The following is a 17,996-nucleotide window of genomic DNA, read 5'->3' on the forward strand; positions in this document are numbered from 1 at the left end:
CCCAAGTTTCATTTGCCACTACCAGTTCTGTTGACCTCTTCTCAATCTCTTTCAATCTCCAATGCTGATTGGTCTCACACTCTCCTACACCCACCTTTATATGGGTTAGTGACAAACACCTATAGGTTCATTTAGCACAGTTGATATTGGTAACTTTTTCTCTGGAGCTGATTGGCTCCTTCAGCTTAGAAGATGTTATTTCCAATACCTTGTGGTTAACCACAAGGATCAAGGGACAGCAGTAATAATGATCAAATGATCAAGAAACAAATTTACCTATAAAGTTGATACGTGAGAACATATTACTGCATCGGCTTAAGTCACTAAAGAATGGTCAGAGTACCTTAAAAACAAGTTACATAATTTCTATAAGACTACATGAGTAAATCACCATTTGTAGTCTATTATCACATATCTAAGGACTGGAGAAAAATCTCACTCACAGAAGCAAGACAGCTTTGGACATTACATGTTGAATTTATAGTACATTTAAAAGCAAGGCAAGTTGTACACAGTGGAAATGTGCAGTTTTGTATGAATATTATATTATGTATATGGACAATCCCAATTTATTTGCTATTTTTTTTAGGATTAGGACACACACAAAAACAGACAAAAAAACCCCAAACAAACCAAAATCCAAATAGAGGAGATAAGAGAAAATACCAGATATATACAGAGTAAATTGAAGATAACCCGAGAGGAAAAGGCACTGTCAGGGGATGGAGGAGAACTAGGAAAAATCTCGTATTGAAGATGGGACTTTAGCTCACTCTTTTGGGGGGGGGGCAATGGGGGTTAAGTGACTTGCCCAGGGTCACACAGCTAATAAATGTCAAGTGTCTGAGGCCAGATTTGAACTCAGGTCTTCCTGAATATAGGGCTGGTGCTTTATCCACTGTGACACCTCGCTGCTCAGTCTTAAAGAAAACCAGGGATGCTAGAAGGTGGAAAGGAGAAGAGAGAGCCTTCTGGGATTGAGGGACTACCAGGGATGTTTCAAGGATTTAGGCTGAAGTATGGGAGGTATTAGAGCTTCATGCAATAGCCTCCCTAAATGGAGAGCAGTTGCCTACGTATTCAAAGGTTGACCCCAATGGATGCTATCTTTAGAGGCTCTGCTAAAAGTGGTGGAGGGGGCTGGGTTGGAAGCACATTCTTATCTGTGCTTCTAGGAGGCTGGTGGATGGCTTGAGCTCAGGATTTCTGAGCTGCAGTAGCACAAAGGCCAATGAGACATCTGAACCACTTCTGACCTCTGAGATCATGAGGACACCGAGACACCGAGGAAGGGATAACCTGGCCCAGGTTGGAAATGGAGCAGGTCAAGACTTCTGTGCATATCCGCAGTAAGGATGGGATAACAAGTGGCTGTTGCTCTTCTACTCTGGCTGAGACAGAGACAACACAATCTCCAAATGAGATAAAATACAAGTGGATTACATAGCTCAAGACTGACAGCAGGTGGCATCAGACCGAATTAGGAATGGGGCAATTACTGAAATATAGTCGGGATGCTTTTCCATTCATGCCAATCACAAGGCATGGCATGGAAACCAAGGCGCCTCACTGCTTTATGGGAGTTCTCATTCATGTCTTCTACATTAAGATAAAAAGGAATTTTGTTCTGATAAAGATATTTCATATATGGATTCATCAGTTTCCCTGTTAAGCCCCTGCCTCGATATTCTGGCAGGGTATAGGCCATTCTCAATTCACATGACGGTTCCATCACAGACCAGGATATGGGATTCCCCTCAGGATTGAGCAGACAATATCCAGGAAAGTTCTGGAGACAGCTTTTGATATATCTCAAGCTCTTCTCATTCTTTCCAAATTTCCAGTTGTTGTTCACCAGCTCTGAATGGGAGACATCCAGAAATGTAGGTTTGAAATGATCAACTTTGCTAAAAAAGAAAATAATAAAGAACAAAAGAAAAATATTACTTTCATTGACACTTCTTTCCTAAACACATCATATATTTTCCCATGTCCAGGCCTTCTTCACATTAGTTCCCTATGACTCTCATGTCCCCCTCTCCCTTCTCTCCAGGCATATCATCATCCATTAACTTTCTACCATTCCTTTAAGTTCCAATTTGAGTCGCATCTCCTTCATAAAGCCTTCTCTGACCCTAATGTGGAAAGAGGACTGGTTTTGTAATGAGAAGACATGGATTAAAATCCTAACTCTCTCACTGACTAGTCTTTGGGTCTTGCTCTTTTCATATCCAAAACTAAGGGGCTATACTAATTGGACTGTGAGGTCCAAACCTTCCAGCTGTAGATCCAAGGGCTTTCAACTGGAATTATCTTTTTCTTATCTGATCCAACTGTTCTTTGCTTTTTTCTTATTAACTTACCATACTTTTTTTTTGGGGGGGTGCAATGAAGGTCAAGTGACTTGCCCAGGGTCACACAGCTTGTAAGTATCAAGTGTCGTCAAATTTGAACTCAGGTCCTCCTGAATTCAGGACCAGTGCTTTATCCACTGTAGCACCACCTAGCTGCTCCCCACTTACCATACTTTTTAACTTAGTATATTCATTTGTGCAGTATCATCAATCTTACTAGGTTGAAGGCTTCCTGAAAAAAAAAATGTCCATTTCTTCTTTATTTTTGTATGTCTTCCAGTGTCCAGCATGACAACACTACTCAGTGTCTATTGAATGCCATGTCAGACTTTCCTTTCAACACAAATCACAACTTAGACATTCTCGAGAGTTGCCCAGAAAACAACATCCATAAATTCCTACTATGTGTCAGACATTGTCCTTGGTGTGGGGATACAAAGAAAAACAATCCCTGACCTGTAGAGGCATGTGAGTTTTGCAAGCTCTGAAGGGAAAACTTTTTTTTTTTTTTGGTGATGCAATTGGGGTTAAGTGACTTGCCCAGGGTCACACAGCTAGTAAGTGTCAAGTCTCTGAGGCCAGATTTGAACTCAGGTACTCCTGAATCCAGGGCCAGTGCTTTATCCACTGCACCACCTAGCTGCCCCTGAAAGGCAAACTTTTGAAGCTATGTGCTATGAATAAAGAAGGAAGTGTGACTCTTGATTGGTTGAGAGAACACTGAATCTACTTTCTAGCTGAATGAATAGAGAAGGGATTTCTTCAGATAACTGGAAGACTTGAAGAGAGAGTTGGATAGAGGAAAGTGAGTAACTGGAACCTGTAAAGCCTCAGACAATTTAGAGGAACCTGCTCATCCCACCCCACCCCACTTCTCTGCAATCCTAGATTGTGCTAATACAGTGACTGATATGAGATCATTCTCTCTCCTAGCCTGTGAACCAAGACATTTTAAAATTTAGATACTATGCACGTGTGTGTGCACACGTGCATGCGCGCGCGCACACATACACACACACATTTTTAATTACATTCTATTAAAATGACAAAAAAGTATTCAGCAATAAATTGCCTGAGGAAATTTTGTTAAATTCAACTCTTAACCATGTTCCTGGTGATGGCCCCATCCAAAATGAGTTGGAACTGATCTGAGAACCACTGCCTTTTCCTTGTCCTATCCTTAGCCTGTCTAGATGGTTGAACTTGGCAGAGCTTGAATTCCCATGGCCACCCAGGTCTATGTCTATGCCATAAGGGGACATAAGATGAGAATCTTAGTGGATGATAGCGAATACTTCATTTCTTGTAAATCTCCATTTCAAACCACAAATTTAACCCTTTGGTTGTCAACAACCCAGGATATGATATTAGAACAAGAGGGTATGTGTGTTCCTACCTCCTAAACTCTTCAGTATTTTGGACAGCTGTTTCATGGGATCTCCCAAATATTCTCTTCTTGGAAGACTTCAGTTGAAGAATAGCTTCTGTCATATAGAGACATCTTTTGGAGTATTCTATTTGTATTGACTTTGAAGTCGCAACCCTTTTTATCTTTTCATGCAAACCCTGTTGGCAAGCTGGGGAGAGAGGAAGCAACAAAGACTTTCATTTAGTTGTCTCTTCATCTTCTGAGGGAGTACAACTTAATGTAAATAACATTGCTTTTGTAATTAGAGACAGTGGGTTAGAATCCAGCTCTATTATTTTCTTGCAAAGTGGTTATGGAAAAATCACTTCCTCTCCCTGGGCCTCAGTTTCCATCTTTGTTAAACAAGTAAGTTGGACTAGATGGTCTTCAAGTTCCTCATTAGCCCTAAATCTGTGATCCTATGATCCCATCTGATTCTCTCTGCCTCTAAATTTTACTCAGTTACTCACTCAGGACACTGGGACACACTTATTGGGTACTCCTGCAAACTGGAGGAATCATCAGTGCCTGAAATTGTCTGGCCCTCCCTATCTCAATATGAGCAAAGATACAAAGTCCCTTTGGCTTAGATTATTCTTTCACATTTACTCCATCTTTACCTTTTGACAATTGACTCATCCCCTCCAATCTTTGACTCTTGTGCCATTTCATCAATGATGACTTTTTTCTCTATTTTCTCATCCTACTCTCCTTTCCCAAGCTAGAAAAGCTTTTGTCTGATTCTTCGCACATAGTAGGTCCTTAATATGTTTAGTGATTAATAAGTGAGTTCCTCCTGGAACCACTATTTTGCAGAAATTCCTGGTCCAGTCAAGCTCGTTTAGTGATTCCTCTCCTGGCTCTGTTGCTCATTTCACACATTTCTCTATGTGGCTCCTTCTCTCTTCCCTTCCTCTCTTTTTTTTTGCTTGTATTTGTATTCCCAGAGCTCCACTCATTGCCCTACACATAGCAAGTGCTTCATAAATACTTTCTGACTTGTTCATATTTCTCAAAGATATTTGTCTTTACCTTCCTTGTACACTGAGAATCATAAACTAAAAGGATGTTTGAGTCTATGCAATCCAGTCTCCTCATTTTGAAAGAGGAGGAAATGAAGACCTAGGGAAATTAAATGACTTGTTCAAGTTTTTGCAGACAATTTGAGTGTCAAAGTCAGAACTTGAACAGGGTCAGAGAAGTAGGAAGAAAACTAGATGAGTTCAGTTTCATGAAAGCCAAGAAAAGATAATATTGTAGAGTGGTGAACCAAAAGCTGTAGATGCCAAGTGGGATGCAGACCTAGAACAGGACATCAGATTTAGTGATTAACAGATCATTGGTAGCTTTGGTGAGAATGCTTTCAGTTGAGTGGTTGGGTCAGAAGCCAGAGGGCAAGGGGTTGAAGAATGGGAGGAAAGGAAATAGAATAAATGAAAGCAGATAAATATGAGTTTGCTTATAAAAGGGATGATATATAGTTCAGGCTTACTCAAAATATTTTTATTGGTGGGGGAGATCTGTGCATATTTGTGAGTATTTGGGAAGGAGCCATTGGACAAGCAGAACCTAAAAATGGAATAAAGAGTGGAAATGATTTATGGAATAAATTCTGAAAAGAGAGTAGAAGAAAGAAGGCACAAGTAGAAGGATTAGTTTTGCTGAGGAAAAGGACCCCTTCTTCCTCAAAGACTGGAATAAAAGATGAGAGGAGAAAAGGTGACATAAAAGGGTCTTGAGGTACAAAGGAAGGGACAAGAGAAAACTCACAATTGGTATTAAAATGTTAACAATGGTAGAATCTTAGTAGTCATCTACTCCACACTCTTCATTTTAAATGATATCAAAGCCTAGAAATAAGAAATGTCATTTGGGCTTATACAGTGAGGTAATGACAAAGCCATGAGGAGGGTCCAGGAAATATATAATGCTATTCCTCCATCAGAACCCCTTTTCAAAGAAGTTAGAATGGAGTTGGATTTCGTTAAATATGTTGTAAAGAAATCTTTGTTTGAATCCCACCTCGGTCACTTCCAGGTGTGTGACCTTGGGGAAACCATTTCATGTCTTTGGTGAGAGGTGTCCTAGTCCTAAAACAGAGATAATAATACCTGTACTCACCTACTCACTGCTATTATAACTTTTATTTCTGTTACTTGTCTATCTGTCTTGTCTCCTCAACCATATTTCAAGGTCCTTGAGTGAAGTAACCATACCATTCTCATCTTTATATCCTAAATGTCCATAATGATACCTTTCATATAGGTGTTGCTCGATAAATATTCCATTTGCTTCTAAGTAATTACCTTGGATAGTGAGAATCTGATCCCAGTTGATGACTTCATTAGATTCCAGTATCTCTGGCAATCTCTCGGGAGTTTTGGTGAAGATGTGATAAGTGTTTCTATAAAGATCCATGTCATCGGTCATCTCCTGTGCAAGATAGGTTAGAGGGATTGGGGTATCACTGTCAAAGTCTGTCTCAAAGAGGAAACTTCATTTCAGATTGATTTGGTCAAAGGCTCAAAGCCAAGGGGCAATTGGAAAGGACTTAACCTTAGAAACCTCAAGAGGTGGAGGCTTAAATTGGGTGGGTAACCTCTCTACTGATAGATCATGATCCTTCAATATTTTGTTGTTCTTGTTGTTTTGTTGTTTTGATTTATTTATTTTTCAATATTTTAATAGATTGTTTTCTTGAGTTAGTGTTACTGAAGGAAATCTTCTAGTGGTCTTCTGGTGATGGGCTGGTTCTAAGATGGTACCATCAGGTTCATAAATAGGGCCTTTCTAGCTTGGTAGGATCTTCCAGAGCCTGTGTTTCTCAGGAACATCTTTCAAGAACTCTGGCTCATCTTGATGCCACCAATAAAGATCAGAGTAGATCTTTAGTTGTAGATCACAAAACTTATTTCCATATAGATTAGGTGGTATCTAGGCAGGGTGGTAGAGAAGAGACTAGACTTGGATTCAAGAAGAGTTGACTTCAAATCCCACATCAGAACTTTATTAGCTGGGTGACGTGGGGCAAGACACAACTTTTCTCAGCCTCATTTTTCCTCACATAAGATATAGGCATAATAATAGCACTTATCTCACAAGGCTGTTGTAGGACCAAGTGAGATAACATGTACAGCCCTTTGGAAACTTTAAAGCTCCAAATAAATGCTAGCAATCATCATTATTAGCATCTATGTTAAAATTGTTTCTTGTGGAGGCAGCTAGGTGGCACAGTAGACAAAGCACCGGCCCTGGATTCGGGAGGACCTGAGTTCAAATCTGACCTCAAATCTGACACTTGACACTTACTAGTTGTGTGACCCTGGGCAAGTCACTTAACCCTCATTGCCCTGCATAAGCAAACAAACAAACAAATAAATAAATGAATGAATGAATGAATGAATGAATGAATGAATGAATTGTTTCTTATTCTGGTCCCCCTGACATGTTATTGTTGTATTTGTTATCCTAACAGTGGTATTTGGCTAAAAACCTAGCATCTTCTGGTATACATGATATTTTCATAATTTTTCCTTTTGTAAAAGAGGAGCTTCAGAAGAATAAGGTAGATTTTAGAAGTGAACAAATTGTTAAGAAAATAGTGTCAGAAAATAGGACTTATATTTCTGTTCTATTGAGTAAAAGATTAAAATATAGGCTTGATGGGCTCTAGACCAGGATAAATAAATACACACAGAAAAACTGAAATATGAATACATCTAAGTATACATGCATATATATATAAAGAGTATTTCGATATATCTACATACATATACATAAATATGCAACATAGTATGTTTGCGTATATACACAGATGTACCAATAATGTATATGTGCATGCATGATATATTATGTGTGCATATAAACACATATTCGCATATAAATGTTATACATATATCACACACAAATATATATGCATATACACATACATAACTAAATGCATATATGCAATGCATATACATATATATAATGTATATACCTATGTGTATATTCACTTGGAATGGTGAGGAGGGTCTTTTTTTTTAAAAGGCATCATTTCTAAATGATTCATGGAACATCATAGACAAGAACTGCCCAGGCTGTGAATTGCTATGATCGACACTGTAGGATCAAGGATTCGTGATGATGAGATTATATATCCCTTGAAGTATCCAAGAAACAGTGAGGATTTAGCACTTACCTAGTTTAGGGATTCCCTTTCTTCTGTAGGGTTTGGTGAAGTGGGTATTTAGCAGTTCATGCCATGTAAGAGTGGAATCTGAAGCACCTCACCCTATTTTAGCATTGATGTTTTAACTACTTAAGATCAGAAGTGTGAAAAGTCTTTCAAACTGGAGGATATATCTTTTCTTTCTTTCTTTTTTTTTTTTTTTTGGTGAGGCAACTGGGGTTAAGTGACTTGCCCAGGGTCACACAGCTAGTGTCAAGTGTCTGAGACAAGATTTGAACACAGGTCCTTCTGAATCCTGGGCCAGTACTTTATCCACTGCACCACTTATGAGGATATTTCTTGAGAATTGTGTTTAAATAGGCCGAGGAAATTTGGCTTTACTCCAGAAGTCATCGATAAATTGCCAAGCTAGGGGGCGGCTAGGTGGCGCAGTGGATAAAGCACTGGCCCTGGATTCAAGAGTACCTGAGTTCAAATCTGGCCTCAGACACTTGACACTAGCTGTGTGACCCTGGGCAAGTCACTTAACCCCCATTGCCCTGCAAAAAAAAAAATTACCAAGCTAGTTAGAACTAGATTAACTCGAAGAGGTGGGGCAAGCATGTCTTTCCAGCACACCTGTGAGGAGAAACCACTTGGGAGAAGGAGAGGTGGGGAGGTCTTTGCATGGCCTTGGTCAGGTCTCCTACCAACCCCTACCCATTGTCAAGGAAATCTTGCCAATTTTGAAGGATCTGGAGGATGATGGACTTCCCAGTTTCCCATGGGCCTCCTATCACTTTCTCTAGATTAGCTGATGGGAGTGTCTGCATTGGGAACCGAGGACAGATATGATATGGATTCAATGTTTCACAAGGAACTTAGCAAAGAAACTATTCTATGACAAAGGAGAAGTTATTGTGTACCCAACAAATGGAAGGAAAGTATTTGCAGAAACATCAACATATGTACTTTCTAAGCTTGAGTCCACTTTCTCTTGGACTCAGTATATACTTGTGGGAGAATTTGTAACACTTTGGATTTTGGGTTTTTTGAGGGTGGGTGGGAGGAATGCTTTGTATCCATTGTTCTTACTATACCAATTTAGTAAATACCTTTTTCTAAAAGCTATTTAAGGATGGATATCTATGATAATTTTTTGATTAATAATTTTGGAGAGTGGAGAAGAACACTGGTGAGAGCTTGAGCCAATGGCATTAGGAAATCACTCCCCAACAATTCAGGGGTATGCCTAGCACTGATAAAGTGAGATATAGCCAAGCTTTCAGGACCTGACTCAGCACTGGGAGAGGGAGTTGGTATAAGAAGCTTCAGCCCATGTAATGGTCCAGCTGTTTATTTTTTAAAAGATATGATTGGATTTAGGAGAGTTCATAAGGCTACTTTGTTAATGCCTTGTCATGATATGCAGGTGATTCAGTGTCCTCAAAAGCTATGCTAGAAAGCATAACCCTATCCAGATGGGAAGGCTTCAAGGGTGGGATCAATTATAGACAGCATAGAGTCTTATGGAAGTAACTTAATTCAGAGAGATTCATCACCAAATTGGATAGACTTGATGAACCTTTTAGCTAAAGTAATTCTCAAAGATCATCTACTGACTTGTAGGGGCTTTGGGTTCTACAGAGACATGCAATACATTGCGTTCTGGGCTAGGAGTCAAGCAAGCCTGAGTTCAAATCCAGCCTCAAACACTTACTAGCTCTATGACCTTGGACAAGTCACTTTAACGTCTCTCTGCCTCAGTTTCCTCATCTGTAAAAACAGGGATAATAATAAGATCTACCTTCCAGAGTTGTTGTGAGGATCAAGTGAAATAATATTTGTAAATTGCCAATCACATAATAGATGTTAATAAATGCTTATTTCCTTTCTTCCTACAGAGGGAGTATACACCTTGATGAAGTTACAGGACCCCAAAATGTTGAACCATAATTGCGATCACTCTTGAATTACACACAGGTAAATCTCTTAACTTGTGATGCTCTAAAATACATGGTGAGTCCAGTTCACAGCTCAGTTACAACTTACCTTTTCAGGTCTATCTCATTTTATCCCCTACTCTATGACCCTGCCAAATTTGCCTTCTCTTTCCTTAATTGGCATTTTATCACCTGGCTCTGTCACTTGGCACATGCTATCTCCCATGCCTAACTCCCTCCTCATCACCTCTGCTTCTCAGAATCCTTTCAAAATGTCTTTCAAAATTCAGTTCGAGCTACCAACTTCTATATGAAGCCTTCTCTGATCACAATGAATAGTGATCTCCCTTCAAACCACCTTATCTTCATTTTGTGTATCTACTCACATAGATATATATTGTTGATCTCAACAGACTCTTGAGAGGAGGAGCTGCTTTCATTTCCTAATGCCTAGCATGGAACAATTGCATAATAAATGCTTGGCTGATCCTACCTCTTTCTGAGGCCGGGTAATGACGGTCTGATACTCTGGCCAGGAGTCCACTAGAACTTCCAGGTTGAAGGGGTTTCCCCGATTTATGTAGAAAATGGAGCCATACACCTGCAGTAAAAAAACAGAACCAAGGGAGGCTGAAGGAACTTCGTCATTTCATCAAAGATGTCAGGCAGGGAAGTAAAATGGAAGTGGGACCTGAAGATGAGGGAAATGATAGCACTATTCCAATACCAATTGTGGTTTTAGTGACAGATGGAGAGAGTGATGTGCATACACACACACACACACACACACACACACATTCAGATAAATGGATGGATGGATAGACAGATAGATAGTTTCATATTCTGCTATCTTAGAAAATAACATTTTCCTTTTCTCTGTTCCATCCCATACCTTTCCACCATTACTCCCTTCTCTTCCTACTTCCCACCGTTCTGCAGTGCACTGCACATTTCTTAGTAAGAGCCTGAAATATCTACATGGGATGATTATGTCATGCATCATTCTGTGATGTAGAAGAATATTGATAATAACAATAGCTTCCATTTCTATAGCTTTTCAGTCTTCAATTAACCCAAAAGGGCTGATTTCTCAGACAGGAGATGCAGATGAGTAAATTGGACTTGGGATTGGGCTCGGTTGCATTTGGGATATTGCACAGCAAAAGAAGTGGTGCTAAGCTGCTCCCTGAATTAGTCATCTCTGTATTTATGCAGCTCTAATGTGTCTACTTGACTTCATTTCTTCATTTTCAACTAGTGCTGGAGATTACCACTTGAATGTCCCATCAACATGGGACAAAAGAAATTCAATTTCCACCCTAATCCCACTCCCCTTCCAAACGTTACTATTTTTGTTTTGTTTTGTTGGTGAGGCAATTGGGGTTAAGTGATTTACCTAGGGTTACACAGCTAGTAAGCGTCAAGTGTCTGAGGCCAGATTTGAACTCAGGTCCTCCTGACTACAGGGCCAATGCTCTATCCACTGCACTGCCTACCTGCCTCCAACTTCACTATTTTTGTAAAGAGTCCAACCAGTCTTCTTGTCCCCAGTTTTATAACCTGTTTTCTTCCCTCTTCCTCACTACCCACATACAATCAATTGTATACTCTATGCATTCTATCTATAGATTGTATTCATTTTTCCTACCACAGGCTATCATCCTCATTTACTGACCAGAAGGACAATTGCAGTAAGATCCATACTGTTCTTCTTCCTGCCATCAGCTTTTCTCTCTCCAAGCCATTCTGCACAAGGATGCTGAAATCATCTTTCTAAAGCACAGGCTTACATGAATCCCAGTGATTTTCAGTGTCTCCCCATTGAAGATAAAATCTAAGGCATTTATAGCCTTCCACAGTATTGCTCCACTGGCCTCTCCATCATTATTTCCCAAGTCCCCTTCTTTCAGAATTCCTGCCAGAGAAGCAACATGGCTGGTCTTGGAACCAGGGTCATAGATTCAAGTCCTGACTCTCACACATGCTAATTAGGAGAACTTAAAGCCACTTAAACTGTCAGTACCCCGGGGAACTCCAAAAGACAGTAAGTTATAGACCCAGACTGCTTTAGCAGAAGACATTTACACACTGGGAATTCCCTACATCAATGAAATCACAGTTGTGGACCCCAAAACTATGTTTCAGAAAATCTAAATTATTTGCTGTTCCTTAAATTAGCAATTCAGTTTTTATCTTCTTTACATTTGCTTGTGCCACCCTCCATTTGTTGAATGGACTCCCTTTTCTCCTAAGTTTATGAAATTCCTTGTCTTCCTTCTAAACTTATTTTAAGTGCTTACTCCCCCATGAAACTTCACTAATCCTCTAAAGTGTGCTCTGTCGGGCAGCTAGGTGACGCAGTGGATAGAGCACCGGCCCTGGAGTCAGGAGGACCTGAGTTCAAATCCGGCCTCAGACACTTAACACTTACTAGCTGTGTGACCCTGGGCAAGTCACTTAACCCCTATTGCCTCACTAAAAAAATAAATAAATAAATAAAATAAAGTGTGATCTGTCTTTCTGTCTCTGTCTCTGTCTCTATCTGTGTCTTTGTTTTCTCTATCTCTTTCTTTTTCTATCTCTTTGTCTCTGTCTCTCTGTCTCCATCTGTCTCTCTGTCTCTGCCTCTGTCCCTTTGTCTGTCTCTCTGTCTCTCTCTGTCTCTCTCTCCCCTCCCTGAACTTACTTCATATTTATTTTTCCGTATCCTCCAAGTACGATATATGCTTTATTCTCTTAGTAGAAGGAAAACTTCTGAAAGGCTAGGAATGTTTCATGTTTTGTCTTTTCAGTATCAGAGCCTGTCATAGTATCTGATATGCAATAGGTCTTTAAGTAAATGTTTGTTGGATTGGAAAAAAAAATTATATTTTTCTATTGATGCTATATAGCTATAAATTGAGCATTATAAAAATGAGTGAACTAAAGGACACCGGAGAGATCAACAATTGTTATAAATAAGCAAACAAGCAGCAATACATTTCCAGTGATGCTGCTAATGCAGAAGAAAACCCCTAAGAAATGGAAGACTGAAGAGGAAGTGGGTTAGTTATGTATTGAGGGCCACTAGGTGGTGCTCACTATCACTAGATAGTTCTGGGCTTTGAATCAGTAAGTCCCTAGCTCAAGTCCTCCCTCAGACACTTACTAATGGTATAATCCTGGATAAGTCATTTAACTATTGTCTGCCTCAGTTTCCCCAATTTAAAGGTAATAATTATAATAACATCTACATTTACAGGATTCCTGTGAAGTTTGAATGAAAGAGCATATGTAAAAAGCTTTGCCAAAGCTCCATTAGTGCTATCATTGGCATAAGGGACAGATAACAGGAGGAAAGCCCAAGTCCTTCACTGATGCCCTTGAGATGTCCAAAGGTCTTTAGCACATTGACTAAATTAACTTTGGAGGTTTTATGGGATGACATACACAAGAATTTAGGGGAAAAGCAGACACGAGTGATTGTGCCTGAACTATTAGAAGGAAGGGATACAGAATGTTAGTGTGAGGAGCTGAGAAGGGATGTGATAAAACAAAGAAATGGACAAAATGTTACTTGGCAGAAGAGGAAACCGAGGCTCAGAGATGTGAAGTAGATCTGCCTGATGTCAAAAGTGGTTACTCTGGACTAGCGTTTCTCTGCTTCCTGCTTGGTGGCTGAGTCTCTCATTATAACACCAGGGAATCATCAGGGATGGTCACATCTTTGTCTCTGGTAGCTTCTACCCTGACTCACCTTCAGGGACTCTGGGATGCTTTTGGCCAGGGATCGGTGTAGAGTTTGTAGCATCTGGACCTCTTGCAACAGAAGCATTTTTGGCGGTACTGTATACCTCTTTGCCCTTCAAACCAAAAAAAGAAAAATGGAAATAAAAGTAGTTAAGGAACCAATGGGATTTCTCAAGAAGGTGAGAAAGTAGAAAGAGTGACAATAAAGTGACACATGACCCAGGGCATGAATCTGAGTTTGTCAGTTTCAGTCTGACTTGACTCAGAGACCAAAGGACTGAATTAGGTCCTACCATATTCAGTTATTTGGGTACCCAGGGAAGGGAAATGTATACTTTCAATGATTTCTTTTAGGGAATGCAGTATGTCCTTTAGTATTATAATAAGTCTAAGAGTCACCATAAAACCAGCAGCTGCCTTTAATATTGTAGGGAATGAGGTCAGTAAAATGAGTGAGATCCAAGGTTTCTCACAACACCCTGGTTCCTTCCTCTCTAAGTAGTACACAAAATCCCAGGCGCAAAAATTGTCTGATAGGTTGTGGTATTACCCAAAGGCAGTCTGCACCACTGTCATCAAGGTGGTGGCTTTTGAGAGGGAAGAGGAATTTTTATTTTTATTTAATGGAATAAAATAAACATTTCCATAACATAGCATAGTAAAAAAAAATGATTGTACATGAAACTGCCAATCTATTATGTACACCTTGCTATTCCTTTTAAATATATAATAAAGTTATTATGTAAATGTCTTTTTTGATGAATAACTTCCATTTTGCAGAAGAGGAAAGCAAGACCCAGTGAGTGGAACCGAATTGACTCAGCCAGTATCTGGTCAAGCTGGCACCAGAGCCTAGGCCTTTAGACTCCAAGTCCAATGCCCCCCCCCTTTTTTTTTAGTGAGGCAATTGGGGTTAAGTGACTTGCCCAGGGTCACACAGCTAGTAAGTGTTAAGTGTCTGAGGCCGGATTTGAACTCAGGTCCTCCTGACTACAGGGCCGGTGCTTTATCCACTGTTCCACCTAGCTGCCCCCAATGCCCCTTTTTTATACTAGATGCAAAATTTTATCCAAATCCTCCTCACCTTTGGGACCCCAGGAATTCTGGACTGCCAGTGTGGGTGCTCCTCACCAAAGGTCATTGATTTATTCCCTGAAATAGTTGCTTTGAAATGTGAAGGAACAAACAAATGAATTAACAAAAAAGCATTTATTAAATGCTTACTATGAGCCTGGCACTGCATTAAGCACTAGGGGAAAAATGACATAAGTGATACTATCCCTGACTTCATGGATCTTATGTTCTAATTGGGGAGAAAACACATATCAAGGAAGGGTGGCCCAGGAAAGGAATTTTGGCCTGTAGAGTCCTAACAATAATGAGCAGAAGGGTAGGGTAGTTCATGTCCTTTCCAGAAACAATGATGGTATTGGTTGGGCTACAGTGAGAGTAGGATAGGAGTGAGGGGTATGCGGCAGGAAGATATTTGTAAAGCATGTGGATGAGAAGGGTTGGCCAGATATGATGAGCTGTCACCCATCAGGACAGGATGAACTTGGAGGTCCAAGTGGGTAGGAAGGTGCTTTCAATGAGTTCCATCACAGAAGGTTTGGTAAATAGGTTCCAATAAAGGGTTGTTCAACTGAACTGTTCTGATATTTCTCTGGATGATGTTGTAGAGGGCAAGCCTGTATGGTCTGGCACAACTGATGTTGTCATGGAATATGATGGATGATCTGAGATCACAAATGAAAATGTGCACTAAAAGGGTCTGTATTTACCTTAGGGAAGCCATCTTAATAATTATCGACCATTACCATGGCATAGTGGGATAGGTTGTGGGTCTTAGAGGCAGTGTAGCACTGTGGAAGGATTAGGGTTCCTGAAATCAGGTGGTGTCCATTCAATTCCTATTTCTGACACTAGGTTGGTGCTTTTGAACAAGTCATGTCAGTTCTCAGGGATTGGGTTGGATCAGAAGACCTGCCTTCCAGTTTTAAGTCTGGGATCCTGGGATTCAGAGTTCAAATCTCAGTCACCCCAACCTGCCAATTTGGTCTTGGACAAGGGACTTCATCTCTTTATGCCTCAGATTCCTCACCTATCAAATGAGGGAATTGGAATAGATGATTGCTTTGCTCCCTTCTGGTTCTGGGCTTGTATGAGTATTGCTCATAAAATTTTTATTAGTCCCAAATATAGGTCATCTTAAATATAGACCGCACTCCCAAAATCTTTGAAAGGAAGAATGACATATTTTCTTTCAAAGTTCCTTTCAGAAAGGCAGGAATAGACAGGAATGGCCAATCTCGTGGCTGGTGTTAGAATAGGCAGCCAGGGGTTCACATCCTGCCTCTGACTACCTGAAAGCCACTTAGACTTTCAGTGCCCCAGGGAAAATGGTAAAGTTACAGACCCAGTCTGCAGCAATAGAAGACGTCTACAAAAAAAGGTTCAAATAGTTATATTCTAAAAACATAATTACACAAATTATACATATACATATGTATGTCTCTATATGTATGTATATAAATATATGTGACTTTTATGAGCAATGCTCCTATTTATGGTCAGCAGGGCAAGATGTATTGATTTGCATGGCCTTGGGACTTCTGCCTGCTGTGAAGGCACCTCCTTAGCCTTTAAAATTCCCACAGGTTGGCCTTTGTACGTGTCCTTTGGGGAGCAGGAGGCTTGCCAATGTATTCCAGAAAGTTGCCCTGAGGGCTAGCTCAAGGTACAACTCAAGCCTGGCTACATTTTTGGTTCAGTCAGGTCCTGAGGAAAGATTTGTCAACTTCTAGGGAAATATTCACCTAAGCCTTGCTGTAGTGATTGGGGGAGAGAAGAGGGAGAGAAAAAGAAACCCTCACAGATACTATTAGGGATGTCAAATTCATTTTTATCACCACCACTCCCATCCCTTTGATTATTGTTCTTTTACTTAGGGTGCAGTCATAGACTGCACTAACATTGTATTAAAAAGAGATTTGGTGGAGAAGAGAGTATCATCTATTCAGGCCAGTATAATTACCTTTTTATTTGTTATTTTTGGGGACAAGAGCACTGCTATGTCTCTATTAAAGAAATGAAAATCCAGGGCTAACAATGGTTCATGATTTGTTCAAGATCACAGAGTTACTCCAAAGATCTGAGATCTGAATTCACCACTGCCATCCCCACCAAGGATCCACCATACATACATGACCTCAGTCCTTGTGGGGAATTACTTTTTTTTTTTTTTTTGGTGGGGCAATGAGAGTTAAGTGACTTGCCCAGGGTCACACAGCTAGTAAGTGTGAAGTGTCTGAGGCCAGATTTGAACTCAGGTCCTCCTAAATCCAGGGCTGGTGCTTTACCCACTGTGCCACCTAGCTGCTCCCAGGGAATTACTTTTAAAAAAATACAATAAAACTATTGAACTCACCTAGAAAATGGAGAAATTGAAGGATGAGGTGAGGACCGCTGCCTTCCTCCCAGTTCCCTAGGTTGGTTGGTTAGAGTTTGACCCTTGCTGGAGCTGCTGCCCTTTGGCCAGTGCCGCTCTGAACTAATCTTTAACTAAATTAATCTTGTTCTGTTTCCTTTTTTTGTCTTGTTTAGAATTTTATTTTCCAAAACATATGTAAAAACAAATTTTGACATCAATTTTTTAAAACTTTGTGTTCCAACTTCTCTTCTTCCCTCCCTTCCCACCCTCCACTCACAAGAATTCAAGCAATTCAATATGTTATACATGAGTAGTCATGAAAAATGTTAAGGGTAAAATTCTAGCTAAACTGTCTAAAATATCTAATGAGTGGTTGCCAATAAATTATAAGCTTTAGCAAGAGTTAGGCTTTTAAGCATTTATTAAGGAGAATAAGAATTTGGTAAAGAGAGAGAGAAAGGCCTACATTCATCTATCTATTAAAGGGAGAGCACATTTCTCACTCCTTTCTCCACCAGCGTCCTCAGGAAAGAGCCCCAGTCAGAGCACCAGTTTCCTCCCTTCTTCCTCCCATAAGCAGATGTCACTTCCTGACACCAAAGAAAAGACTCCTGGTCTTGCCCTCAAAGACCTTCACTTTATCGTGGAGCTTTTCTACAGTAAGTCTCCAGAAGGTGGCGTCATTCCAATCATTACAAAAACATTCCCACATTAGCTAGGTTGTGAGAGAAAGCAGTTAAAAAACAAAACTTCAGATTAAGGAATAGTCAAAGAAAAAAAACTTAAATGTGTTTCCATCTGTTTTCATATACCATCAGCTCTTTCTCTGTAGATGGGTTGCAGTAAATCCTTCAGGGTTATATTGGATCATTGCCTGGCTGAAAATAACGACATGCTTCCCGGCAGATCATCTTAGACTATTGCTGTTATATTGGATACAGCAATTTCACTCTGCCTCAGTTCATGTGGGTTTTCCAGGTTT

General features: G+C 40.1%; 1 protein-coding gene across 2 annotated transcripts; it reads right to left on the reverse strand.

Moving 5' to 3' along the window:
- Nucleotides 1–468: 468 nt before the first annotated feature.
- LOC122730617 (glycine N-acyltransferase-like protein 2) lies at nt 469–17,240 on the reverse strand. Of its 2 annotated transcripts, XM_043969793.1 has the most exons (7): nt 17,012–17,240; nt 14,669–14,748; nt 13,592–13,697; nt 10,349–10,456; nt 6,069–6,195; nt 3,751–3,931; nt 469–1,907 (listed from the first exon to the last, which is right to left on the reverse strand). In XM_043969793.1, exons 3-7 carry the CDS (start codon nt 13,667–13,669, stop codon nt 1,496–1,498), a joined length of 906 nt encoding a protein of 301 aa, XP_043825728.1. In that variant the 5' UTR covers nt 13,670–13,697; nt 14,669–14,748; nt 17,012–17,240; the 3' UTR covers nt 469–1,495. The 2 variants fall into 2 exon arrangements, with proteins under 2 accessions (XP_043825728.1, XP_043825729.1); XM_043969794.1 differs by lacking the exon at nt 14,669–14,748.
- Between the last annotated feature and the right edge of the window lie 756 nt (nt 17,241–17,996).

This window comes from Dromiciops gliroides, chromosome 6 (genome assembly GCF_019393635.1).
Source record: "Dromiciops gliroides isolate mDroGli1 chromosome 6, mDroGli1.pri, whole genome shotgun sequence".
Lineage (NCBI taxonomy): Eukaryota > Metazoa > Chordata > Mammalia > Microbiotheria > Microbiotheriidae > Dromiciops > Dromiciops gliroides.